Below are 27,803 nucleotides of genomic sequence, written 5' to 3' on the forward strand. Positions count from 1 at the left end.
CCCAGAACACCATGAATATAAAACCTGATAATTCCGGACTCCATCCCAGCATGCCGTCTGCTTCGGTTGTGTCTTCAAGTCTTCTATTCCGAACTGAAATGCATGAGAAGGTGATATTAAGTACAGTTACTTTGGGAATACATTTATAAGGTTTACAGCAGAATGGAAAGGAAACTTTTTTGACTAGCCCTGTCACTGTGTCCCTCTGCCTGGCAGCTGTCCAATGTACTGAATACATCAACAGATGGGCACCAGATGTGGCCAAGAGATCGATCTCTCGCCAATCAGCATCCAATCAAAGGAGATCCACACAAGACAAAAATTGTGAAATCTATGATTAAAAAAATAAATAAAAATGTATTTGACTGCAGCGTTGTACTGCTCAGTATAGCGCAATGCTATGGGCTGTTGATCTACTGTCATTTCCGTCCCACCGACATCTGATCCATTGTCATCCAAAATGAAATGGCCCAGCTAGTTGTTGCATTGATTTCTAACAGATTCATTCATAATGATCAAATCTGTTGTGAATCAATGGGGGGTGGGAAAAAAAATGAAGTGTATGGGCACTTTTAGGTTTCTCTCTCCTGCCAGCGGTTGTCACAACTTTAGATACTCCAAACTGATCCAGACAATGTCCATTACCATAAACTTTATCATGTCTGACTCTTGTCCTCTGGCTGAAAACAAGAGGATTGATAAAAATGGGCATAGTCTTAAAGAGACACTGAAGCGGAAAAAAAATATATGATATAATGAATTGGTTGTGTACTATGAATAATTACTAGAAGATTAGCAGCAAAGAAAATATTCTCATACTTTTATTTTCAGGTATATAGTGTTTTTTCTAACATTGCATCATTCTCTAATATGTGCAGATTACACAACACTCAGCATTCAAAATGATTCTTTCAGAGCAGTCTGTGAAGTAATGACCTCTCCTCTGGCAGAGAAAAAGAAAACTTTTCACTTACAGTTGAGATAATAAAAGTCAGAAGACAGCCCTCTCCACGACTTTGAAAGTCGTAGAGCTTAATTGCTTTTTTGCATAGAGATAACAACTGCAGTTTCTTAACTCTTCCTGTACTGGAAACAATTAGACTGATGTATCTGATCTTAATGTTTTATTTCTTAGCTGTGCTACACATACAAATCATAATATCATCATTTTTTTTTCGCTTCAGTGTCTCTTTAAAGGGAACCAGAGACGAAGCACCCTCATGTATTTTACCATATACAGTATATCAGTGGGCCTCATCCAGTATTCAAGTTTCTTTCTTTATAGCTCTTATTAAAAAGACATGAGTAAAAAACAGGTCTGCATAACGATAACACACAGGCGTTTCGATCCTTCTTTCTCAATTCTTTCACTTATTATATAATTTATCTCAAGCTGAATAGATGGAGGCTTTTTTAGGAGGTTGTTGCCATCTGTGGGGACACTTTACAATCAATGCATCCTTTTTTGTAATTTTTACGCTTTTGAATGCGCATTTTTTTCCGCGTATATGTCGTTTTGCGGACGCTTTAGGCGCTTTTGGTGACTGGACACGTACACGTGTGACGCGTCAGCAGTTTTTGTGCGGACGTTGTAGGCATGATTGCGATTGGCTATGACCAATGCGTACGTATATGCGGATGTGATGCGTAGAAGTCTTTAGGCGGACGTTGTCGGCAGAATTCTCATGCGTACGTGCATTGCGTATCCGCGTAGTCTTCAAGCGGGCGTTGTAGGCTTGCAGGTGATTGGTTGTGTGTCCCACAGTATGGTAATTTCTTCCTTTGAGCCTGAGAAATAATAAGTGAGACATTGGAGGGTGTTTTTAGATGTTTGAAATGTGAATTCATGTCAGAATTGGAAATTAGAATTGATTTTAATCATGATTGATATATTGTTGTGAGAATTTATTTAAATTTGCTATCAAATTCACATTATAGTTTTGTGATTGGTAGATCTCACTCATGAATATGCAAATTGTAAGTCTTCCATCAGGTCCTCTTGAGACCTATATGAGATGTGTGTGATGTGTGATGGATTGTCAGACTCTGCAATGGTTTGAGGAAGAAGCATCGAAACGCCTGTTGAGGATGCAAGGACTGGGGAAGAGTCTGTGTGCATGGATAGGGAACTGGCTAATGGACAGAAAGCAAAGAGTTGTGGTCAATGGATCATACTCAAAATGGGAGACTGTTAGCAGTGGGGTCCCACAGGGGTCTGTTCTGGGTCCAGTGCTCTTCAATTTATTTATTAATGACCTAGTGGATGCAGTAGTGAGCAATGTTGCTATTTTTGCAGATGATACAAAATTGTGCAGAATCATCAACTCTCAGGAAGATAGTGTCATATTGCAACAGGATCTGGATAGGATGGCTATATGGGCACATACATGGCAGATGAAATTCAATGTTGACAAATGTAAGGTCATGCATTTTGGACGTACTAATGGTCTAGCACCATACAAAATAAATGGGATACAGTTGGGGACATCAAACTTGGAGAAGGACTTAGGAGTACTCATTGACAACAAGTTAAATAATCGTACTCAATGCCAAGCCGCTGCAGCTAAAGCTAACAAAATTTTGGGATGCATTAAAAGGGAAATAAAAACTCGAGATGCTAGCATAATATTGCCCCTGTTTAACTCTCTAGTAAGGCCACATCTGGAATATGGAATTCAGTTCTGGGCACCACATTACAAAAAAGATATTGCAGTTTTAGAGCAGGTGCAGAGACGAGCAACAAAATTGATGCGTGGGATGGAAGGTCTCACTTATCGAGAAAGGTTAGATAAACTGGGTTTATTTAGTCTAGAGAAAAGACGCCTTAGAGGGGATCTAATTAACATGTATAAATACATCAGAGGGCAATATAATACCTTGGCGGATGAGCTTTTTGTCCCTAGGCCTTCTCAAAGGACTAGAGGACATGATCTGCGCATGGAGGAAAAACGTTTTAGCCATTTATTTAGGAAAGGGTTCTTTACAGTAAGAGTGATTAAGATGTGGAATGCATTGCCACAGGAAGTCGTTATGGCAAACTCTATACCTGCATTTAAAGGGGGCTTAGATGCTTTCCTTGAGTTGAAAGACATCCATGGATACAATTACTAGGTAATGCCTAATGATGTTGATCCAGGGATTTTATCTGATTGCCATCTGGAGTCGGGAAGGAATTTTTCCCTTTAGGGGCTAATTGGACCATGCCTTGTAAGGGTTTTTTCGCCTTCCTCTGGATCAACAGGGATATGTGAGGGAGCAGGCTGGTGTTGTACTTTATACTGGTTGAACTCGATGGACGTATGTCTTTTTTCAACCAAAATAACTATGTAACTATGTAGCCTGTGCGTTATCATGCAGACCTGTTTTTTACTCATGTCTTTTTAATAAGAGCTATAAAGAAAGAAACTTGAATACTGGATAGTGCGGACCTTTGATGACTGCTGATAATTCCCTGTGACTCCAGGGGTGGTCTCTGCACACCAAATCCATTGGTGCAGCAACGCTGGTTCAATTGATGTATATCAGTGGGAACATTAGAGAAAACACCAACCCTGCTCTCTATTTCATCCTTCACTGCTCAATCCGCTACTGAGCATTCAGTCTGGCTTTACTCAGGAATCATTATAGCTGAGTCATTATAGCAGAGCCAGAAGGGGGCAGGCTTTAGCTTGAAAAGACATTAGAGAAGACAGACTCAGCTATAATGATCCCTGAGCAAAGCCAGACTGAATGCTCAGTGGGGGATTTTATCAGGGCTGATAACAAGCAGGCTCAGCAGTCAAGGATGAAACAGAGAGCAGGGTAGGTGTTTTCTCTAATGTTTCCACTGATATATATGGTAAAATACATGAGGGTGCTTTCGTCTCTGGTTCACTTTAAGGCCCGCACCGACTACACAATTTCTAAAACAACTGCAGACACAATCGCTCGTCGCACATAAAAAAAAAAAAAAAAAAAAAAATCACCAATCTCATTACGTGGGTACAGGCGGATACTCACAGTAACATAACACTTTAATATCCCTGACGACTCCCGTGTAAATGATGGTTTGGCCTTGTTTGCACCCTTCGTGTACCATTGCATGTTCCCGTGGGTAGGAGGAGGACGGTGAAGTTCCTCAATCCATCGTTAGGTGAGTATTTAGCTCTAAGGTCCATCGTACACACACTCAACTAATCCGCCTGAATGTTGTCTAATAGACGCGGATCAACTCACACAATTGTTAGTCTGATATTGTGCAGTTGGCCGCGTGTGTACAAGTCGTTTGAACAATGTATTTGTTCTGAATGCGGCCAGGTCGTGTAGTCCATCGTTTCGCTTCCGTGCAGCATGTAAGTGAGTCGTGTAAACGGTTTATCGTGGGTGTCGGTCATGCAGTTTGTTGGTCGTGTGTATGTAGCATTAAACAGATGTGAGTCAGCCCATAACAGGCAATCTATCCGGCCAAAGACCATTCCACAGCAATGGAACGGAGGTTACGTACCTTCATGTCCATCCCTTTCTCCATGCGACTCTCTGGCTCTGACTTCAGCAGCCAGCAGTGGTATTCCTCCTGTTTCTCGACGCCGTTTCCCCCAGACGCGGCTGCCGGCTTCCTCCTCCCTTTCCGGACGCCCTTTGACGCATCTTCTGCAGCTGAATCCTCGACTTTGTCATTTGGCTTCTTGGAATCTGTGCAGATATAATTGGAGACGGGAAACATCTTTCCTACATGTTTTTCTACAAAATGTACTTCAAGTATACCCCTAAGGAAAAGTAAAAAAAAAAATAGGTATTTGCTGTAAGTAGTGGGGCGTGTGCTGGTGGTCCAGAGGCTTCTCCAATCCCCTCAGCTGCAGCTCGTGTCCCTCTTCTTGGTCTTGCTTCCGTCTGTGTATCACCGTGGCTGTCCGTGTATGACCGTGGCCATACTCTGCATGCGTGAGTTAAATATGGAACCGAGGGATGTAAGATCGGGAACTATCCACAAGCTTCCCTCCACTGAGGATGGCGGTGGTATGGTGTGTGTGTGTGTGTGTGTGTGTGTGTGTACACAGTGTGTGGTGTGTGTGTGTGTGTGTATATGTGTGTACAATGTGTGTGTACAGTGTGTGTGTGTGTGTATATGTGTGTGTGTGTATATATGTGTGTGTGTGTGTATGTGTGTGTGTGTGTGTGTGTATGTGTGTGTGTATAGTGTGTGGGTGTGCAGTGTGAGTGTGTGTGTGTACAGTGTGTGTACGGAGTGTGGTGTGTTGGTACAGTGTGGGTACAGTGTGTGTGTGTGTGTGTGTGTGTGTGTGTGTGTGTGTGTGTGTACACAGTGTGTGGTGTGCGTATATGTGTGTACAATGTGTGTGTACAGTGTGTGTGTGTGTATATGTGTGTGTGTGTGTGTGTGTGTGTATATATATGTGTGTGTGTATGTGTGTGTGTATAGTGTGTGGGTGTGCAGTGTGAGTGTGTGTGTGTACAGTGTGTGTACGGAGTGTGGTGTGTTGGTGTGTGTGGTGTGTGGGTACAGTGTGTGTGTGTGTGTGTGTGTGTGTGTGTGTGTGTATAGTGTACAGTGTGTGTGTGTGTGTGTATAGTGTACAGTGTGTGTAGTGTACAGTGTGTGTGTGCGTAAAGTGTGTGTGTACAGTGTGTGTGTGTGTGTACAGTATGTGTACAGTGTGTGTGTTCATCCTATGTCTGCTTCCATTAAAGCAGGGAGTACACTCACTGGAGATGTATTGCAGAATTTGTATCAGCTGTAACAAATACATGTTTTTCTTTAAAGGTTATTATGCTGTTGCTTATCTTTTAGAGCAGGGAGGAATTTCGGTTCTTTTCTGTTAGCCGGGCGCAACCACTAGGTGGCGATAAAACTCCAGCGATCGCTTACAGCAGAGTTACATCTTTCCCTACTATCCATGGCGGCCTGGAGGGGGAATAGTAATTAACGCCACCTGGTGGTTGTGCCCGGCTAACGGAAAAGTACCGGAATTTCCTCCTCGGCATCTATAGAATCATCTAAAAGACTGTACGAGGTCAGAAAGTGTGCCTTGAGATTAGGCACACCCGTCTTCTCTGTTTCCTGCTACGTACAATTGACATGAACGCAAACAAAGCTGGAAAGGCTCCATGTTAGACTGCAACAGCAGATATGTGAAAATTATCACCTGCTCTCTATAGGTGATAGAAAAAAATCCTTATCACCACTTATGCGCACATTTATTTAATTAAGAATTTCAAAGTGGAGGAAATTTAGTCACTTTTTACCGCATGCGGAAACTTAAGGAGATAAATCTTTGAGAATTGCACAATGACGATCTTTTGGGTGATAATTTGCACATACTACTTTACCGCATACGGTAAGGGTCCGTTTCCACTATAGCGAATCTGCATGCGGTCTCTGCATGCGGATTCGCATAGGCAATGCAAGTGGATGGGGCTGTTTCCAGTTGTGCGTCTGCGGGAGCGTTTTTGTGTGCGGCTAAAATCTGCACGGCAGAGCCGTCAGATTTCACATGCGAGAGGAATGCACGCGAATCGCCGCTAATGTATTTTAATAGGGAAATCGCATGCAGGTTGAGCATGCGTTTTTTTAAGCGAATTCGCATACGATTTCACATAGGTATTAATGTTACTTTACACAGGCAGTGATATGGTTAAATTCGCATATACCCTTACCTATGCGGAATCGCATGCGGAATCACACCCGCATGCGATTTCGTTCGCGGTGAAATGCAGGCAATTCCGCACTGCACTAGTGGAAACGAGCCCTAAGGCATTGAGAATAGAGCCCATTATTGTTAGATCTGACAAGATTAGATGCATGCTTGTTTCTGGTGTGATTCAGACACTACTGCAGCCCAATAGACCAGCAGGGCTGCCAGGCAACTGGTATTGTTTAATAAATATAAATAGATATGGCAGCCCCCATATCACTCTCACTACAGTTGTCCTTTAAACGCTTGATTATTTTCATGACAATGAAAAGCAAAACTGATTAAAAAAATAAATAAAATAACAATCGTACTACTGGCAATCATCTTACCTTCCTCTGGAGAGGCCGCCCTCTTCCTCTTGCCCCGCCCCATCGCTGATGTCACTGCGCAGCAGAATAATATCACAGTAAGGTTAGGAGTCAGGCTAGTTTGTGGAGAGAGCAGCTACAGCCAACTACTACAGATGGTCAATGACATGCAAATCCTCCCGGCTTGCATGCAAATTGTATGCAGCTTTGGATTGGGCCAATCCGATGCTATTCCTGACCCCACCTCCCTCCAGTGCATTGAAAATACACCCTCCACTACAGATGCTACAAAGGATGCTAGTAATTCTGTCTTGCTTGAAAACCGTATGCAGCTCGGGGCTCGACCAATCAGAATCAGCAGGAAGTTTATTTTATTGGTCTAATTCCAAGCGGCTTACAATTTATTTGCAAGTCATACCATCTCTAATCATCCCTAAGGCCAGAAAACCACTAGGAGCGATTTCTAATCGCTAGTCATTTGAAAAAGCTCTTGCTAATGCAATGCTATGGGGGATGTTAATAAAATATTCCATCGCTCAAATGGGATCACTCCCATAGCATTGCATTAGCAAGAGTTTTCAAATCGTAAAGCGCTCATAAAATCGCTCCTAGTGGGTTTCTGGCCTTAGGGCTGGTGCACTCCAGAGCGCTTTATGAGCGTTTTTAAAAACACTTGGGGATAGAAAACCGCTTGGCTAATGTATTTCAATGAGCTGCTGCACACCAGAGCGGTTCATTTTTCCACAAACGCAAACTGGGGGGCTGCAGCATTTTTTAGATTTCTGAGGCGCTTCTGCCTTAATGTTAAAGTATAGAAAAGTGGAATACCGCTCTGAAAAACGCTAGATCAGAACGGTTTTCCAGGCGTTTTTGTTACAGAAGCTGTTCAGTAACAGCTTTACTGTAACAATATATGAAATCTGCTACACAAAAATGCTCCAAAAAATGCTAGGCATGTTTAGAAAACCTCTCTAAGGCCCCACTCACACTTACAAAACGCCGGCGATTTTTGCCAGCGTTTTGCAGGAGTGATTTTTCCACGATTTCACGTGGAAAAATCACTGAACACTGCGGCGATTTTGCCACAATTGCGTTTAGCGCTTCTATAGCACTGAAATGCGATCTCTGGGAAATCGCCTGAAAATGGTGCAGGCAACATGTTTGCGTTTCGCGTTTTTGAGCGATTTGCAGCGATTAGCGCAAATCGCCCAAGTAGGAACGGGCCCATAGGGTTTCATTACTCTAGCACTTTTAAAAAGCACTAGCGTTTGAGCGTTTTGCGAAATCGCAGCAAAACGCTCTAGTGTGAATGGGGCCTAAACATGCCTAGAATCGCTCTGAAAATCTGCTTTAAAAACCTCCAGCGTTTTGCGGATCTGGTACAGGTTTTTGGTGTTCCCTGGGCCTTAGGGCTCAAACCCACTAGCAGCCTTTTCTAAGCGCTTGTGATATGAAAAGCTAATGCAATGCTATGGGGGATTTTTTATACAATCACTTCGCTTCAGTGGGATCACATTACATTAGCAAGAGCTTTTCAAATCCCAAGTGCTTAAAGACTGCTTAGTAACGTACTACTAGGGTGTTACAGGCATGAAGCCTGGAACCCACCAGCAGCACTTTTCGGAGCACTTTGTGATTTGAAAAGCCCTTGCTAATGTAATGCTATTGAGCGGTGTAATTTTATAAAAATCCCCCATAGCATTGCATTAGCAAGAACTTTTCAAATCACTAGCGTTTAGAAAAGGTGGCTAGTGGGTTTCAGTCCTTATGTAAATCTTTTTGAGTTGATGCAATATGATGAAAATTTGGTATGCAAATCTATGCACCTTGAAAATGAACCAACCAAATCCTGCTGAGGTAAAATTCGATTGGCCCATTTTTGAGCTGCATACATTTGCATACAATTTTTTGTACTATCCTACATCAGCTGAAAAATGACTTTCATCTCATTGAGCACCTTATTCCCCATTCCCCACAGGCAGGTAAGAACTTGTGTAACATGGTGGCCGGTCAGAGACGCCGCTGCGGGAAGCCATGGAGACAGAAGGAGGAGCACTCCAGCTGGACAGCGCACGGTGCAACACCTGTGGGTCACCATCAGTTCACACCACACTTCCATAGTGACCGGGGGAGTCCTGGGGGCCTGCCTGGCCAATCGCTAAGTCTGCTCCTATACAAGAACCTGCTTAGTTCCAGACTGCAGACAATTTGAAGCCTGGAATGAATGAATAGCATCTCAGTCACTATAGTATCCTCACAGATGAACTCTCTCAGCATCCCAACTGGGGACAATCAATGAGATTCAAATCATTTCTATACCTCCCAACTTTTTGAGGTAAGGGCCTGAGCCCACCAACGCAGTTGTATCCGCTTTTCAGTTAAACATCAATGTTACACATGCTGAAAACCGGACAGAAGCGAACACAACTGCGCTAGTGGGTTCAGGCCCTAAGAAAGCGGGACACTTTAGCCACACCCCCGCCACGCCTTTAATAATACTCTCAGGACACACCCCTAGTCACACATACCAGAAAAAATACAATGGGCTCTATTCATAAAAAAGTTGTGGCGAAAAAACTCCTGGAGGGAAAATACCGCAGCGGTATTTTAGACTTCTGGGTGGTAATTCATAAAAATGTTGCCAGCTGCGATGCAAGTGCGGAGATCTCCCGCTGAAAGCTGGCGGTAAGCTGTCGGAAGGCATGCGGAAACACTTCAGCCGGCAGAGTCCCTCCGTGCACTGCTCTCTCTGGGAGGTCTGTCCCATTCACTTGTATGTAATCCGCAAAATCAGAGGAAGCGGTATTTCCCGTCCACATACCGCTTCCTCTAAACTTTATGAATGGCCATTTTGTTACTTTTTTCTAGATAAATCTAGAAAAACACTGGAGAAGGCGGAAATTTCTCGCTCTGCTGGGAGATTGTAGATTTTCATGCGGGAACAGCTTTTATGAATGCCCACTTTGCTAAATGGTCGGGAAAATCCGCTGTTTTGAGCGGAAAACTTGCGGTAAAGTTTTATGAATAGAGCCCAATGTATAATTTAAACCACACTGGTCCTCTCTATCCTGGTTCATTTTACTTCATATTACCTTTGAGCATAAGGAATATATCAATTTAAAGGATTGGAATAAAGTTTAGAATCACTTAAACACGTTTTTTTCGGTAGAAAAAATACATGTATATACACAGAACTGTACATCAGTCCTGAAAGAGGGACAAATGGGGGAGACAGAAGGATTGGCTTCCCAAAGAGGGACTTTCCCGCTAAAAAAGGGACAATTGGGAGCTGGGCATTTCTCCTTGCATTCAAATATCATGTAAATGTTATGCAGCTTGAACTTGGACCAATAAAAACTGCCAGGGCGTTATTCTGATTACTCCAATTTAAAGCAGCATATCATTTACATGACATTTTAATGTAAGGAAAAATGATTTATATCTCGTTTATAATCCCAACAGCCTCCAGTGCATAATTCACCCCGAAGCAGAGACCTCCTCAGATTCCACCACACTCTATTTGCTGCTGCTGCTGCTGCTCCTTTAAGACGAGCCTACCACAACATCCAATCAGCTCCCATGAAGCCTCCAGTGCCACGCCCTGCAGCAGTGGGCGGTGCCGGGAGTTGTAGTTCTCTATTGGCTCTTCTCAGCACAGCGGAGCTTCCTGGGAACTACACTTCCCGGCATGCACTGGGCGGCGGCTCGCAGACATGGCGGCCTGTGTGAGAGCGGCTTCCCTGCTGTCCCGGTGCCTCAGGGATGCGGCGAGCGGGAGGACGGCGGCCCCGCTGCGGGGCATCGCCTCGGCTATAGACCGTAAGGGCTTCTCTGAGGAGGCGGGGAGAGGGGCGGGGCTGCGCTGAGGCCATGCACTGACCTTGTTCTACTGCAGCTGTGCGGAACGGGCTGATCACGTGACCGGCGCCTGCGCCTTCTCTGCGGGGAGAGTCACGTGATCTCTGTGGCCAGCAAGGTCACGCGGCAGCGGGAAAACAAACAGCACGTGCTGGGCAGCTGCAGGATTTTTATAACCGTAAGAAATCGCACGCGAATTGGGACAACCAAATAAATGCACTTCTTGCCGAGAGGGATTGGCCCAGTTCCAATAATGTACCCCAGATTTGCTGAGACCCCAATAATGTTCTCCAAATTTCCTGAACCTCCTAAATGTACTCAATATTTCCTGAGCCCCCAATAAAGTACCCCAGATTTCCTGAGCCCCCAATAATGTACCCCATATTTCCTGAGCAGTGAGCCCCCAATAATGTATGGCAGATTTTCTGGTCCCCCCATAATGTACCCCAGATCTTAGGAGATCACAATGGTGTATCACCAGGGTCAGATTTACCATAAGGCACTGCAGGCACGTGCTTACAGGCGCCTGATGATGGAAAGGCGGCTCACTACTCAAGTGCCTCCTGCCTGCCTTATCTATGCAGAGTCCTGAGCAGAGTATAAATGAGAGGTTCCTCACCTGGGTATCGGAATTCCACTGACCAGATCTCGTTTCAGTCAGAGGCACCTCTAGCTACTTAATATTGAGGGTACTTCTGGCTACCTAATACTAAGGGGCACCTGTAGCTACTTATGATGGTCTAGGTAAGTTAGGGAGAAGTGACAGTTGGCCAGCCAGCACACTTGCAGTACAGTTCAGTGGTTGTTTGTAGGTTCGTGTAGGGCAAAGTCTAAAGGTGGCCACTAATGATCCAATCTTTTTCATCCAATCTTACCAAATCTATGTAGTATATAAGGGTAAATTGAGTGAATATACTGAATGGATACTTCAAGCAGTTACCTTATATTACATAGAAATGGTAAGATTGGATGAAAAAGATTGGATCATTAGTGGCCACCTTAAGGGCCTGTTTCCACTACACCAGGCATGGGCAAACTTGGCCCTCCAGCTGTTAAGGAACTACAAGTCCCACAATGCATTGCAGGAGTCTGACAGCCACAGTCATGACTCATAAAGGCAAATGCATTGTGGGACTTGTAGTTCCATAACAGCTGGAGGGCTGAGTTTGCCCATACCTGCACTACACGCAGATTGGATGCAGAAAAACGGACTCCAATGAATGTCTATGGGCCTGTTTCCACTAAATGCGATTTTTCTGATGCAGATTTTCCCATAGGCATTCATTGGAGTCAGTTTTTCTGCATCCAATCTGCGTGTCGTGGAAACAGGCCCTAAGGTGCCAGGACATCTGTGCCTATAGCCTCCTGTGCGGTAAATCAGGGCCTGTGCTTCACAGATTTCCTGAGCCCCCACATATTATTGTGTCACACGTTTTCTAAACCTTTATAGTGTTTCTCAGAGACAAAAGTTGTATATCCTAGATTACTGGACTCCACCCGAAACAGAATAAGTCGTGGAGTGGATCTAGTTTGGGGGGGGGGGGGGCACTTTGTGTACATGTCCAAAAATAGGGAATTCTGCATATTCCTGATATGCACCAACCCTGAGCTTACAAGAATGGTTATTTGGGTGTGTTATTATAATAATATTATTTCGACTTCTGAGGGCATTAGTTGCAAAAATTCCCCTTTAATAATATTTGTATAGCACTTTTCTCCTGGTGGACTGTAAGTGCCTGACAGGGGCTAAGGGGACGTTCAGTAAGCCACCCTGCAGAGTCTTGCCCAAGGACTCTTTATTGAACAGAATACTGGCTTCAGCTAGGATTCAAACTCCAAAGGTGGTGTTTTTATCCAGTTGGGTATCTTGTCAATTATTGCCAGTAAAATAGATGTGATTTTGTTTTGAATGAGATCAGATCCTGCAGTTATTCAATCTTGATTAAATTGATTATAATTGTTGTGCAGCTTCCATCGGCCTGACGGACGAACAGAAGGAGTTTCAGAAGGTGGCCTTTGATTTTGCCTCGAAAGAGATGGCTCCTAACATGGCCTTATGGGATGAGAAGGTAACTGCAATACTGACCAAACCAGGGGCTCGGGCTGTGCTCCGATCTGTGCCGGGCTGTGCTTCCATCTGTGCCGGGCTGTGCTTCCATCTGTGCCAGGCTGTGTGCGGCCAGCGCGAGCCGATGCTGTAGCCCAGGGTTAGGGTTATATTCCACCGTAGGCTATATGGGGGAATGCATCTACCTGCCCGGGATTATCACACACTGTACAGAAGTGTGGCCCACTTACTGATCCTGCGGATCCATTGCAGGCTGACAAGTGGGAACAACTTTTATCTATAAAATAGGATCCCTCACTGTGGAGCACAGAACGGACACAGAATGTCCTTCCCCCCACTTAAGTGGGAACAGAGCCTAAGCATGCAGAGTTCCACCCCAAAGTCACTTCAGGAAAAAGGTTAAAGAGGAACTCCAGTTAAAATAACCTAATGAACAAAAGTGCTTCATTTTTACAATAATTATGTATAAATGATTTAGTCAGTGTTTGCTCATTGTAAAATCTTTCCTCTCCCCGATTTACATTCTGACATTTATCACATGGTGACATTTTTACTGCTGGCAGGTGATGTCACTGAAAGGAGATGCTGCTTTTTTGGCAGTTGGAAACAGCTGTTATTTCCCACAATGCAACAAGGCTCCACAGTGTGATGTCATCACCATGGTCCTGACATCACACTGTGGGAGGGGTTTCACCACAATATCAGCCATACAGCGCCCCCTAATGATCCGCCTGAGAAAAGGAATAGATTTCTCATGGGAAAGGAGAATCAGCTACTGATTGGGATGAAGTTCAATTCTTTGTTATGGTTTCTGTTAATTGTTACCTATGCATGTAAGGTAAAGTATACGCTGGTCTTAGCAATACAACAACTAAAGCGATACAGCTAGATTATCTTCTTATTATACTAATTACTTATACCTTCAATGAAAATCTGAGAGCCTATAACCCTTACCCATGGTGATGAAAGTCGGCTGGAGTGCCATCGAATGACCATCTCTGCCAAGAGTCTGACGTATGAACAGTGACCCTCTGACGCCTTGGCCAGCGCTCCGCTGGGTGGATCGAATCAGCCAATCGCTGTTCAAGACCATTATTCTCCTTACCCCGCCCACTGCATGACATCACTCGCACACCACTCCATCTGAAATTTTTTTTTTCTTTCTTTCTTTTTTTTTCTAGTTTTTTTGCCTAGTTTTGCTGGTCACTCACATAGAGATGTGGCTCTTTTTATCCTATCAATGTAAAAATGTTATCTAAAGGAACTGTTGAAAATGTCTTTAAACAATGACAGTTTTAACGTGTTAGGCCAGAATAATTCTGGAGTCTTACGGCACCCTACAGCAGATTATAGGATATTTCTTCTTCTGAAAATCTTATTATAATGGAGAAATTATTTACAGCAAGTGTAAAGCCTGGTAGGAGGCATGATGCCTGGCACTGCAGGGCAAAGGCTGTATAGACGCCTTTCAAGCTATGCTGGGAGGGGGAGGGCAGAAGGAGCGGTGCATGATGTCACACAATGGGTGGGGTGAGTGAGGAGGACAATGCACTCTGCTCACCCCACCCATTGTGTGACATCATGCATCACTGGCCAGGCATGAGGGGGCGCTGTACACACGCTAGTTTCTCGGCAGAGGTGGTCGTCATCAGCCGCCTCGCCGAGTTACATCTACCATGTATACAAGGCTTAAAGTGGAGCTGAACTCTTGCACAGGACAGAAGGAAAATATAGAGAAATGCAACCTGTGTGTATTTAGAGAGTTTAGCCTGTCTAATTGCCCCTAATCTGTGCCTAATCACCACTGTAATTTGATCCTTCAGTTGTGTCAGCTGACTGCCTAGCAGAGAGCTAATTGGTAAACACAGGATGTTCACAATATGTCTGCTTCCATGAAAGCAGGAAGTAGACATACTGCAGATTTATTGCAGGATTTGCATGAGCTGTAACAAAGAAATGTTTTTCTTTAAGAGAGTCTGAAGCCTTAAAAAATATCTCTTTTTACTTGCCAGTTCTCTTCAGCAATAAGAACATAGCTGAAACGCTGCATTCCCACAGCTGAATGATGTATTTATACCCCCCAAATCCCTGGGGCAAAATTCCACGACTTTCCAGGTCGTGGATTCTGCTTCCTGGGGGAGGCGGAGCTTTGCGCTGTAGCTCTGCTTTTGGTGGAGTCAATCTCCCCCCCTCTCAGTGAAAGAAGACTGAGAGGGGCGGGGAGAGGCGGAGATCGGCAGAGATTGACTCCAGCAGAGGTAGAGCTACAACACAAAGCTCTGCCTCTACCCGGAAGCGATCCCCAAATTTTGCCTCAGGGATTTGGGGGGTAAAAATACATTGTTTTGCCACAGGAATGCAGTTTCAGTTATGATCTTATTGCTGAAGAGGACTGGCAAGTAAAAAGAGAGATATTTTTTAAGGCTTCAGACTCTCTTTAAAGAAACACTGAAGTGAGTCTAAACTCCCGTCCGCGCCCTCCGTGCCGTTCCGCCGGGTCCCCGCCGCTCAATAGCCCCCTGAACAGTCCCCGACCGCGCGGCCCGGGTCGGGCTCTCCAGCCTGTACAAAGATGGCCGCTGGAGCTGGCCGCGGCTGCGCAGCTCTAAGGCCAGCCTGTTACGTGGATCGGGGGGTTGGCCTTAGAGCTGCGCAGCCACACTCGCGGCTATGCGGACTGTGCAGCCGCGGCCAGCTCCGGCGGCCATCTTTGTACAGGCTGGAGAGCCCGACCCGGGCCACGCGGTCGGGGACTGTTCGGAGGGCTATTGAGCAGCGGGGACCCGGCGGAATGGCACGGAGGGTGCGGACGGCGTCCTCCGGGCCTTACAAGCTGATGCAGGTAGCTAACTTTTTTTATTTTTTTTTCTATTCTTGGCCTCGTAAGTCCTTACAAGACACTACAAGAGCTTTTTAAACAGGTCCACTTTAACATTTTATCTTTATCTCTGTGACACATCAGAGGATACCGGTTTATTGGTTAAACCTGACGTGAAATAAACATTAAACTGCTTCTTTTCTCCTACGCAGGAGATTTTCCCGGTGGAGACGATGCGGAAGGCGGCACAGCTGGGCTTTGGCGGGATTTACATTCACCCGGACGTGGGCGGGTCTGGACTGTCGCGATTGGACACCTCGATCATCTTTGAGGCCCTGTCTACCGGCTGTGTCAGCACAACCGCATACATCAGTATCCACAAGTAGGGATGATGCGTCTCTCCTATACTCCTAAGTAGGGATGATCAGTGATATGCAAATACTTCAGTTTGTGCAAATTTATGTAAATTTGTATGCAAATATATGCAGTTTGAAATTGGACCAAGCAGTTTAATCCTGGGTGGGACTTGATTGTTCCATTTTCATGCTGCATATATTTGCATAAAAATTTGCATAACCTCTGAAATATTTGCATGTAATTGATCATCCCTACTCCTAAGTGGAGATCGGGAAAGTGGCTGTTATTTAACATTTATACTATGTTTTCTCCTAATTTTATTTTCCATATTTTCTCCTTATTTTCGGGACACACATCAGTCGGCTTCATAGGCATGTGACCAGTGTTGTTATTTCACAAGGGAACGTGTTAATAGGTTGTGTACACTTAAAATCCCTGGAGCCACTGGCTTTTGCTTAAAGGACAACTGAAGAGAGAGGTTATATGGAGGCTGCCATGTTTATTTCCTTTTTAGCAATACCAGTTGCCTGGCTGTCCTGCGGATCCCCTGTCTCTAATACTATTAGCCATAGCTCCTGAACAAGCATGCAGCATATAAGGTGTTTCAGACTTTAAAGTCAGATCTGACAAGATTAGCTGCATGCTTCTTTCTGGTGCGATTCAGACACTACTGCAGCCAAATAGATCAACTAGGCTGCCAGGCAACTGGTATTGATTAAAAGGAAATAAATATGGCAGCCTCCGTATACCTCTTACTTCAGTTCCCCTTTAAAGCAACCCTGAGGCCACCTAAAAGACGTGGGGGGGTTGATTCATCAACTTGCGCTAAAAGCAGCGGCACTTAAATACAGCACTTGTGCGTAACGCGTGGTAGTGCTGCGTAGTGTGTGGTGCTAAGTTACGGGCGCTCCTTTTAAAAGTATGCTCGCTACTACAAGGTGCCTCATGCTTCTTCATGTAGCGCGAGATGTGAAGTGTCGTAGTTGCGCCCGTAACTTAGCACCGCACGCTACGCAGCACTATCACACGCAGCGCACAAGTGCTGTATTGAAGTGGCGCTGTTGGGAGTTGATGAAGCAACCACATGGTTAGATAGTTACATTTGTAGAGGGATGGCGGTGAATCCCACAGAACCCTCCCAGTCCTATCCCCGTATCCTCGATCTCCCGCTGTCTCCCAGACAACATTGGTGATTATTGAAACTTTTATTTGTCATGATTGGTTAATTTAGGGAGAACATTCAGCATTTGTAGAACACATTGGGTAAAAGACAAATGTTATCATGTTTACAAATGTCTGGATAAGCGTTTATCTGCGGAATACATTTTTTAATGGTTACCCGACATGACATGAGAGATGTGTATGTACAGTGCTGGGTACACAAATAACTATGCTGTTCCTTTTCTTATTTTTCTGCCTGGAAGAGTTCAGCATTCAGCTATGTAAGTGACAGGTTCTCTCTAGCGGGAACCTGGCCTATAGTATAATTCTCACTGATACGGAATTACAGAGAGCAGCTTCTGAGGGCAGGGGATAGATAAAACAAGGTCATTGGTTCATATAGTGTAGCTTCTGAGACACTGAAAACTGTAACAGTCATATCAGACAATACAACATTAAAGGGTACGTCCAAGCAGATTAAAAAACAAAAATCCACTTACCTGGTGCTTCCTCCAGCCCCTGGCAGCGGTCCTGTGCCCTCGCCGCAGCTCCTGGTCTCCTCCGCTGCAGATGCCGACCTCGCCAAGTCGGCTTCCCGGGTCGACTTCTGCGCTCCACCGTGCGGCTCACATGGTCGCGCTGAGGTCATCAGGACTGTACTGCGCAAGTGCAGAGCGCTCCTGGCTGCAGGGCCGCGTATGCGCAGTGCTTCCAGAATGGCCAAGCTATCGGGACTGCTAACGGGAAAAGGAGCAGGTGGAGGAAGAGATGTAGGAGCGATCAGTGGGGAGGGGGCTGGAGGAAGCCCCAGGTATGTATAAAACTTTTATGCTTAGTCATACCTCCCAACTTTTTGAGATGAGAAAGAAGGACACTTAAGCCACACCGGTACTACACCCATTATCACACCCCCATCACACCCCTAGTCACGCATACCATAAAGATTCCATAAAAAAATGTTGCTTTATAATTCAAACCACACTGGTCCTTTCTATCCTGGGTAATTTTCCTTCATAGTGACATTTTACAATTAGTAATATATCAATTTAAAGGATTTGAATAAAGTTTAGAGTCAATCAAACATTTTTTAGTAGAGAAATATATATATATATATATATATATATATATATATATAGAAAGAGGGACAAATGAGGAGGAAAGAGGGACAGGGCTCCCAAAGAGGGACTGTCACACCAAAAGAGGGACAGTTGAGAGCTATGGCTTAGTTGTCTCTGGTTTCCTTTGTCGATCCACACCACCAAATAATACAATGTGTGGTCATTTTGAAATTAGTTTGCGATCAGATCACTGAAAATATCCGCCACGCTGATAGACCATTTTTTAAGGGAACGATTGATAATATGACCGTTCATGATTGGTTGGATCCTCCAGCTCCTCTGTTTTCATGCACTATGATCTGAAAAATCTGAACAAAAATATGATTGTTTGCTAAAAATTGTACCATTAATGGGCGACTTTAGACAGATTGTCTTCCATTTCCCCTTTGCTATCAGTTCTATAGTTCCCAGCAGCATGTCAGCGTTTCAGCTGTAGATGATTCCTGTGTGTTTTGGTGGTCGGTGTGACCTGTCTGCTCTCTTGCCTGCAGTCACATTTCAGCTGTAGATGATTCCTGTGTGTTTTGGTGGTCGGTGTGACCTGTCTGCTCTCTTGCCTGCAGTCACATTTCAGCTGTAGATGATTCCTGTGTGTTTTGGTGGTCGGTGTGACCTGTCTGCTCTCTTGCCTGCAGTCACATTTCAGCTGCAGATGATTTCTGTGTGTTTTGGTGGTCGGTGTGACCTGTCTGCTCTCTTGCCTGCAGTCACATTTCAGCTGCAGATGATTTCTGTGTGTTTTGGTGGTTGGTGTGACCTATCTGCTCTCTTGCCTGCAGTCACATTTCAGCTGTAGATGATTCCTGTGTGTTTTGGTGGTTGGTGTGACCTATCTGCTCTCTTGCCTGCAGTCACATTTTGGCTGTAGATTATTTCTGTGTGTTTTGGTGGTCAGTGTGGCCTGTCTGCTCTCTTGCCTGCAGTCACATTTTGGCTGTAGATGTTTCCTGTGTGTTTTGGTGGTCGGTGTGACCTGTCTGCTCTCTTGCCTGCAGTCACATTTCAGCTGTAGATGATTCCTGTGTGTTTTGGTGGTTAGTGTGACCTGTCTGCTCTCTTGCCTGCAGTCACATTTCAGCTGTAGATGATTCCTGTGTGTTTTGGTGGTTGGTGTGACCTGTCTGCTCTCTTGCCTGCAGTCACATTTTGGCTGTAGATTATTTCTGTGTGTTTTGGTGGTCAGTGTGGCCTGTCTGCTCTCTTGCCTGCAGTCACATTTTGGCTGTAGATGATTCCTGTGTGTTTTGGTGGTCGGTGTGACCTGTCTGCTCTCTTGCCTGCAGTCACATTTCAGCTGTAGATGATTCCTGTGTGTTTTGGTGGTTAGTGTGACCTGTCTGCTCTCTTGCCTGCAGTCACATTTCGGCTGCAGATGATTCCTGTGTGTTTTGGTGGTCTGTGTGACCTGTCTGCTCTCTTGCTTGCAGTTACATTTCGGCTGTAGATGATTCCTGTGTGTTTTGGTGGTCGGTGTGACCTGTCTGCTCTCTTGCCAGCAGTCACATTTCAGCTGTAGATGATTCCTGTGTGTTTTGGTGGTTAGTGTGACCTGTCTGCTCTCTTGCCTGAAGTCACATTTCAGCTGTAGATGATTCCTGTGTGTTTTGGTGGTTGGTGTGACCTGTCTGCTCTCTTGCCTGCAGTCACATTTTGGCTGTAGATTATTTCTGTGTGTTTTGGTGGTCAGTGTGGCCTGTCTGCTCTCTTGCCTGCAGTCACATTTTGGCTGTAGATGATTCCTGTGTGTTTTGGTGGTCGGTGTGACCTGTCTGCTCTCTTGCCTGCAGTCACATTTCAGCTGTAGATGATTCCTGTGTGTTTTGGTGGTTGGTGTGACCTATCTGCTCTCTTGCCTGCAGTCACATTTTGGCTGTAGATTATTTCTGTGTGTTTTGGTGGTCAGTGTGGCCTGTCTGCTCTCTTGCCTGCAGTCACATTTTGGCTGTAGATGATTCCTGTGTGTTTTGGTGGTCGGTGTGACCTGTCTGCTCTCTTGCCTGCAGTCACATTTCAGCTGTAGATGATTCCTGTGTGTTTTGGTGGTTAGTGTGACCTGTCTGCTCTCTTGCCTGCAGTCACATTTCAGCTGTAGATGATTCCTGTGTGTTTTGGTGGTTGGTGTGACCTGTCTGCTCTCTTGCCTGCAGTCACATTTTGGCTGTAGATTATTTCTGTGTGTTTTGGTGGTCAGTGTGGCCTGTCTGCTCTCTTGCCTGCAGTCACATTTCAGCTGCAGATGATTTCTGTGTGTTTTGGTGGTTGGTGTGACCTATCTGCTCTCTTGCCTGCAGTCACATTTCAGCTGTAGATGATTCCTGTGTGTTTTGGTGGTTGGTGTGACCTATCTGCTCTCTTGCCTGCAGTCACATTTTGGCTGTAGATTATTTCTGTGTGTTTTGGTGGTCAGTGTGGCCTGTCTGCTCTCTTGCCTGCAGTCACATTTCGGCTGTAGATGATTCCTGTGTGTTTTGGTGGTCGGTGTGACCTGTCTGCTCTCTTGCCTGCAGTCACATTTCAGCTGTAGATGATTCCTGTGTGTTTTGGTGGTTAGTGTGACCTGTCTGCTCTCTTGCCTGCAGTCACATTTCAGCTGTAGATGATTCCTGTGTGTTTTGGTGGTTGGTGTGACCTGTCTGCTCTCTTGCCTGCAGTCACATTTTGGCTGTAGATTATTTCTGTGTGTTTTGGTGGTCAGTGTGGCCTGTCTGCTCTCTTGCCTGCAGTCACATTTTGGCTGTACATGATTCCTGTGTGTTTTGGTGGTCGGTGTGACCTGTCTGCTCTCTTGCCTGCAGTCACATTTCAGCTGTAGATGATTCCTGTGTGTTTTGGTGGTTAGTGTGACCTGTCTGCTCTCTTGCCTGCAGTCACATTTCGGCTGCAGATGATTCCTGTGTGTTTTGGTGGTCTGTGTGACCTGTCTGCTCTCTTGCTTGCAGTTACATTTCGGCTGTAGATGATTCCTGTGTGTTTTGGTGGTCGGTGTGACCTGTCTGCTCTCTTGCCAGCAGTCACATTTCAGCTGTAGATGATTCCTGTGTGTTTTGGTGGTTAGTGTGACCTGTCTGCTCTCTTGCCTGCAGTCACATTTCAGCTGTAGATGATTCCTGTGTGTTTTGGTGGTTGGTGTGACCTGTCTGCTCTCTTGCCTGCAGTCACATTTTGGCTGTAGATTATTTCTGTGTGTTTTGGTGGTCAGTGTGGCCTGTCTGCTCTCTTGCCTGCAGTCACATTTTGGCTGTAGATGATTCCTGTGTGTTTTGGTGGTCGGTGTGACCTGTCTGCTCTCTTGCCTGCAGTCACATTTCAGCTGTAGATGATTCCTGTGTGTTTTGGTGGTTGGTGTGACCTATCTGCTCTCTTGCCTGCAGTCACATTTTGGCTGTAGATTATTTCTGTGTGTTTTGGTGGTCAGTGTGGCCTGTCTGCTCTCTTGCCTGCAGTCACATTTTGGCTGTAGATGATTCCTGTGTGTTTTGGTGGTCGGTGTGACCTGTCTGCTCTCTTGCCTGCAGTCACATTTCAGCTGTAGATGATTCCTGTGTGTTTTGGTGGTTAGTGTGACCTGTCTGCTCTCTTGCCTGCAGTCACATTTCAGCTGTAGATGATTCCTGTGTGTTTTGGTGGTTGGTGTGACCTGTCTGCTCTCTTGCCTGCAGTCACATTTTGGCTGTAGATTATTTCTGTGTGTTTTGGTGGTCAGTGTGGCCTGTCTGCTCTCTTGCCTGCAGTCACATTTTGGCTGTAGATGATTCCTGTGTGTTTTGGTGGTCGGTGTGACCTGTCTGCTCTCTTGCCTGCAGTCACATTTCAGCTGTAGATGATTCCTGTGTGTTTTGGTGGTTAGTGTGACCTGTCTGCTCTCTTGCCTGCAGTCACATTTCGGCTGCAGATGATTCCTGTGTGTTTTGGTGGTCTGTGTGACCTGTCTGCTCTCTTGCTTGCAGTTACATTTCGGCTGTAGATGATTCCTGTGTGTTTTGGTGGTCGGTGTGACCTGTCTGCTCTCTTGCCAGCAGTCACATTTCGGCTGTAGATGATTCCTGTGTGTCTTGGTGGTCGGTGTGACCTGTCTGCTCTCTTGCCTGCAGTCACATTTTGGCTGCAGATGATTTCTGTGTGTTTTGGGGGTAGGTGTGACCTGTCTGCTCTCTTGCTTGCAGTATGTGCGTTTGGATGATCGATACCTTTGGGAATGATGAACAGAGACATCGGTTCTGTCCTCCTCTCTGCAGCATGGAGAAGTTTGCCTCTTACTGTCTGACGGAACCAGGTGAGCCCCGAATCATAGTCCCTTGTAATAAAACTCTGCTGTGTGACCAGGGCTGTGGAGTCGGAGCCATTTTGGGTACCTGGAGTCGGAGTTGGTGGTTTCATATACTGAGGAGTCGGGGGATTTTGTACTGACTCCACAGCCTTGTGTGTGATGGTGGATGAAACAACAAGGATTATAAAGCTCATAGAAGTCACCCTGCCCTCTTCATGTGATAACAGGAAGGGCTTCGTCACACCTAGAGCATTTTTGTTTTTTTTAAGCACCAACGATTTTGAAAATTTCTCTAAAAGCGCTTGTGTAATAACTCCTTATGAGAGCGTTCACAGCGAATGGGTCAGCGCTGCGCTTGCGGGCAGAATGCATGCAGCAGTACGTAGCGCATTGTACTGCTGCGCAGCAACTTTGATGTGAACGTCAGAAGTGCTCTCTATGCCTTTCTGCCATTCTTGCATGTAGCACATCATATTCCAAATGTGCGCGGAAGCGCGTATGATGTGATCGAGGCTTCATGCCCCCTTTACTGATACCCCCTCTCATTTTTAACCTTTTCCTGATACATAGTTTAATTGGGTGCATGGTAGTTGTTGAGCGCAGGCTCCAGGGCAAGATTAACCGTCCCTCAATCCCAGATTGGGGCCCCGGAGCTGGCTTTGGACAATTGCCCAGGTTGCTCTTATGGCAGCTCCGGCTCTGGTTGGGTGGCATGCCAGATCCACCTGACTCATCTTTAGCTAACTCTATAAATGTTAACAATATAGAATGTCTTATTCTTTCTCTGTTCATCATGTGACTTCCTGCATCCTCTTTACGTCATGTGACTCGTTCTGTACGTCATGCGACTTGCTGCATCCTCTTTACGTCATGTGACCTGCTCTGTACGTCATGTGACTCGTTCTGTACGTCATGCAACTTGCTGCATCCTCTTTACGTCATGTGACCTGCTCTGTACGTCATGTGACTCGTTCTGTACGTCATGCAACTTGCTGCATCCTCTTTACGTCATGTGACTTGCTCTGTAAAACATGTGACTTGCTGCATCCTCTGTACATCATGTGACTTACTGCATCCCTGTACATCATGTGACTTGCTCTGTACATCATGTGACTTGCTGCATCCCCTTTACATCATGTGACCTGCTCTTTACATCATGTGACTTGCTGCATCCTCTGTACATCATGTGACTTGCTCTGTACATCATGTGACTTGCTCTGTACATCATGTGACTTGCTGCATCCTCTGTACATCATGTGACTTGCTCTGTACATCATGTGACTTGCTCTGTACATCATGTGACTTGCTGCATCCTCTGTACATCATGTGACTTGCTCTGTACATCATGTGGCCTGCTCTTTACATCATGTGACTTGCTGCATCCTCTGTACATCATGTGACTTGCTCTGTACATCATGTGACTTGCTCTGTACATCATGTGACTTGCTGCATCCTCTGTACATCATGTGACTTGCTCTGTACATCATGTGACTTGCTCTGTACATCATGTGACTTGCTGCATCCTCTGTACATCATGTGACTTGCTCTGTACATCATGTGACTTGCTGCATCCTCTGTACGTCATGTGACTTGCTCTGTACATCATGTGACTTGCTCTGTACATCATGTGACTTGCTGCATCCTCTGTACGTCATGTGACTTGCTCCGTACATCATGTGACTTGCTGCATCCTCTTTATGACATGTGACTTGCTCTGTACATCATGTGACTTACGGCTTCCCCTTACATCACGTGACTTCCTGCAGGCAGTGGAAGTGACGCAGCGTCATTGCTGACCTCAGCGAAGAGAGAAGGGGACCACTACATTCTCAATGGATCAAAGGTGCGTCCTTCCATATCCCTCTTCATAAACACATAATGTATACATCTCTTATCGAGGAACTGCAGTGAAAATAACATCATGAATAAAATTGCTTATTTTTTACAATATTCATTTATAGATTATGTATTCTGTGTTTGCCCATTGTAAAATCTTTCCTCTCACTGATTTACTATCTGAAATGTATCACTGGCGATGACATCTTTAGTCCTGTCAGGTGCAGCTCTGTGGAATGTTTAATTAGCGAGAGTTTTAAAGCTAGTAGAAAATATGCCTGGTCTCCCAGAATGCTCTGGGAGGAGAATTCTGCATATCTTTTCTTTAAAGGACAACTGTATTGATAGGTTTGTGGAGACTGCCATATTAATTTCCTGTTAAACAATACTAGTTGCCTGGCAGCCCTGCTGATCCATTTGGCTGCAGTAGTGGCTGAATCTCACCAGAAACGAGCATGCAGCTAATCTTGTCAGATCTGACAATAATGTCAGAAACACCTGATCTGCTGCATGCTTGTTCAGGGGCTATGGCTAATAGTATTAGAGGCAGAGGAACAGCAGGACAGCCAGGCAACTGGTATTGCTTTAAAGGAAAATAAATATGGCAGCTTCCATACACCTCTTACTTTAGTTGTCCTTTTACATTTGTTTTATTATGTGAAAAAGTGAATTACTTGTAAAAGGACATAAAGTCAGAAGGAAATACAGAATATAATCTGACATAAACAATCGTAAATGATTACAAAGAGTTAAAGCAAAAATAAAAAAGACTTCTGATCGAATGAACTGTATGTGTAGTACGGAAAATGAATAGAACATTGGTATCAAAGAAAAGAGTCTCATATTTTTATTTTCATTTCTTTCGCTTTTTTTTTTAATACCAGTGTAGCAGTCTGTCAGATTCGCAGTATTAAAAGCACACTCTGTCTATCAATCAAAGCAGAAATAATGACCCTTTGAACTTCCCTGCAGTAAAACCGTATCTGAACCTGTCTCTCACTGTTTCTTTCATGTGTAAGTGCTTCAGAAACAGGACGGTATTTGACCCAAGTCGGGTCTGAGAGCTCAGAGAAGCTCTTTTGCATAGATAACAACTGATTTTTTTTTTTTAATTCTTCCTGTACTGAAAAACAAGACTCATTCTACTTCTTATTCTTCTTTGCTACTAATATTCTGTTTCTTAGCTGTACTACACATATCATTCATTATCTCATCAGTTTATTTTTCACTTCAGGTTAAGCTATAAGCCACAGCAGCAAATAGCAAACCTTCCATAAAATAGATTGCTACAGAAAAGTCCTGTACAATACATCAATATGTGGATTGCAGATTATCTGGGATGCCCCTCTGTATAACACCCCATTTCCTGGGAGCGCAATATAACAAAAACATAATAACCACAGATTGCTAAGATCTACATCTATAGTCAGTGGCAGGGGACTCGTGATTCAACTCAATCATTCAAAATGTTTACAAACTTAACGGGACATCTGCGATGAGAATATAGAATCTATATATATATAATAGAGTAAGTGCCTCAACCTTTAAGCAAGAAGAAGAAATAGCGCCCTGCCCCCAGGGGGCGGTCCAAGCAAGAAGAAGGGGCCGGTCCAAGCAAGAAGAAGAAGTAGCGCCCTGCCCTAAGGGCCGGTCCAAGCAAGAAGAAGAAGTAGTGCCCTGCCCCCAGGGCCGGTCCAAGCAAGAAGAAGAAGTAGCGCCCTGCCCCCAGGGCCGGTCCAAGCAAGAAGAAGAAGTAGCGCCCTGCCCCCAGGGCCGGTCCAAGCAAGAAGAAGAAGTAGCGCCCTGCCCCCAGGGCCGGTCCAAGCAAGAAGAAGAAGTAGCGCCCTGCCCTAAGGGCCGTTCCAAGCAAGAAGAAGAAGTAGCGCCCTGCCCTAAGGGCCGGTCCAAGCAAGAAGAAGAAGTAGCGCTCTGCCCCCAGGGCCGGTCCAAGCAAGAAGAAGAAGTAGCGCCCTGCCCCCAGGGCCGTTCCAAGCAAGAAGAAGAAGTAGCGCCCTGCCCTAAGGGCCGGTCCAAGCAAGAAGAAGAAGTAGCGCCCTGCACCCAGGGCCGGTCCAAGCAAGAAGAAGAAGTAGCGCCCTGCCCTAAGGGCTGGTCCAAGCAAGAAGAAGTAGCGCCCTGCCCCCAGGGCCGGTCCAAGCAAGAAGAAGAAGTAGCGCCCTGCCCCCAGGGCCGGTCCAAGCAAGAAGAAGAAGTAGCGCCCTGCCCTAAGGGCCGGTCCAAGCAAGAAGAAGAAGTAGCGCCCTGCCCCCAGGGCCGGTCCAAGCAAGAAGAAGAAGTAGCGCCCTGCCCCCAGGGCCGGTCCAAGCAAGAAGAAGAAGTAGCGCCCTGCCCTAAGGGCCGGTCCAAGCAAGAAGAAGAAGTAGCGCCCTGCCCTAAGGGCCGCTCCAAGCAAGAAGAAGAAGTAGCGCCCTGCCCCCAGGGCCGGTCCAAGCAAGAAGAAGTAGCGCCCTGCCCTAAGGGCCGGTCCAAGCAAGAAGAAGAAGTAGCGCCCTGCCCCCAGGGCCGGTCCAAGCAAGAAGAAGAAGTAGCGCCCTGCCCCCAGGGCCGGCCAAGCAAGAAGAAGAAGTAGCGCCCTGCCCCCAGGGTTGGTCCAAGCAAGAAGAAGAAGTAGCGCCCTGCCCTAAGGGCCGGTCCAAGCAAGAAGTAGAAGTAGCGCCCTGCCCCAGGGCCGGTCCAATCAAGAAGAAGAAGTAGCGCCCTGCCCTAAGGGCCGGTCCAAGCAAGAAGAAGAAGTAGCGCCCTGCCCCCAGGGCCGGTCCAAGCAACAAGAAGAAGTAGCGCCCTGCCCTAAGGGCCGGTCCAAGCAAGAAGAAGTAGTAGCGCCCTGCCCTAAGGGCCGGTTCAAGCAAGAAGAAGAAGTAGCGCCCTGCCCCCAGGGCCGGTCCAAGCAAGAAGAAGAAGTAGCACCCTGCCCTAAGGACCGGTCCAAGCAAGAAGAAGAAGTAGCGCTCTGCCCCCAGGGCCGGTCCAAGCAAGAAGAAGAAGTAGCGCCCTGCCCTAAGGGCCGGTCCAAGCAAGAAAAAGTAGCGCCCTGCCCCCAGGGCCGGTCCAAGCAAGAAGAAGAAGTAGCGCCCTGCCCTAAGGGCCGGTCCAAGCAAGAGGAAGAAGTAGCGCCCTGCCCTAAGGGCCGGTCCAAGCAAGAAGAAGAAGTAGCGCCCTGCCCTAAGGGCCGGTCCAAGCAAGAAGAAGAAGTAGCGCCCTGCCCTAAGGGCCGGTCCAAGCAAGAAGAAGAAGTAGCGCCCTGCCCCCAGGGCCGGTCCAAGCAAGAAGAAGAAGTAGCGCCCTGCCCTAAGGGCCGG

At 45.9% G+C, this 27,803-nt stretch overlaps 2 protein-coding genes across 5 annotated transcripts in view; one reads left to right on the forward strand and one right to left on the reverse strand.

The window, feature by feature from the left end:
• THYN1 (thymocyte nuclear protein 1) overlaps window positions 1–27,803 on the reverse strand; it is a 122,473-nt gene that overhangs the window by 20,450 nt on the left and 74,220 nt on the right. Inside the window, exons 1-4 of one of the 4 annotated variants that reach the window (XM_068238803.1) lie at window positions 11,478–11,577; window positions 7,022–7,075; window positions 4,484–4,671; window positions 25–93 (exon numbers count right to left, since the gene is read on the reverse strand). In XM_068238803.1, the coding sequence (XP_068094904.1) occupies window positions 25–93; window positions 4,484–4,671; window positions 7,022–7,064 (300 nt within the window). In that variant the 5' untranslated portion in view covers window positions 7,065–7,075; window positions 11,478–11,577. Of the gene's footprint in view, window positions 1–24; window positions 94–4,483; window positions 4,672–7,021; window positions 7,076–10,481; window positions 10,650–11,477; window positions 11,578–27,803 lie in introns of those variants that run through there. The other 3 variants (XM_068238804.1, XM_068238801.1, XM_068238800.1) reach the window with 3 other exon arrangements.
• Window positions 10,683–27,803, forward strand: part of ACAD8 (acyl-CoA dehydrogenase family member 8) — a 36,455-nt gene continuing 19,334 nt past the window's right edge. Inside the window, exons 1-5 of the mRNA XM_068238799.1 lie at window positions 10,683–10,819; window positions 12,827–12,927; window positions 15,957–16,126; window positions 22,544–22,653; window positions 24,414–24,490. Coding sequence (XP_068094900.1) covers window positions 10,714–10,819; window positions 12,827–12,927; window positions 15,957–16,126; window positions 22,544–22,653; window positions 24,414–24,490 — 564 coding nt within the window. The 5' untranslated portion in view covers window positions 10,683–10,713. The remainder of the gene's footprint in view (window positions 10,820–12,826; window positions 12,928–15,956; window positions 16,127–22,543; window positions 22,654–24,413; window positions 24,491–27,803) is intronic.

This window comes from Hyperolius riggenbachi, chromosome 6 (genome assembly GCF_040937935.1).
Source record: "Hyperolius riggenbachi isolate aHypRig1 chromosome 6, aHypRig1.pri, whole genome shotgun sequence".
Taxonomy (NCBI): Eukaryota; Metazoa; Chordata; class Amphibia; order Anura; family Hyperoliidae; genus Hyperolius; species Hyperolius riggenbachi.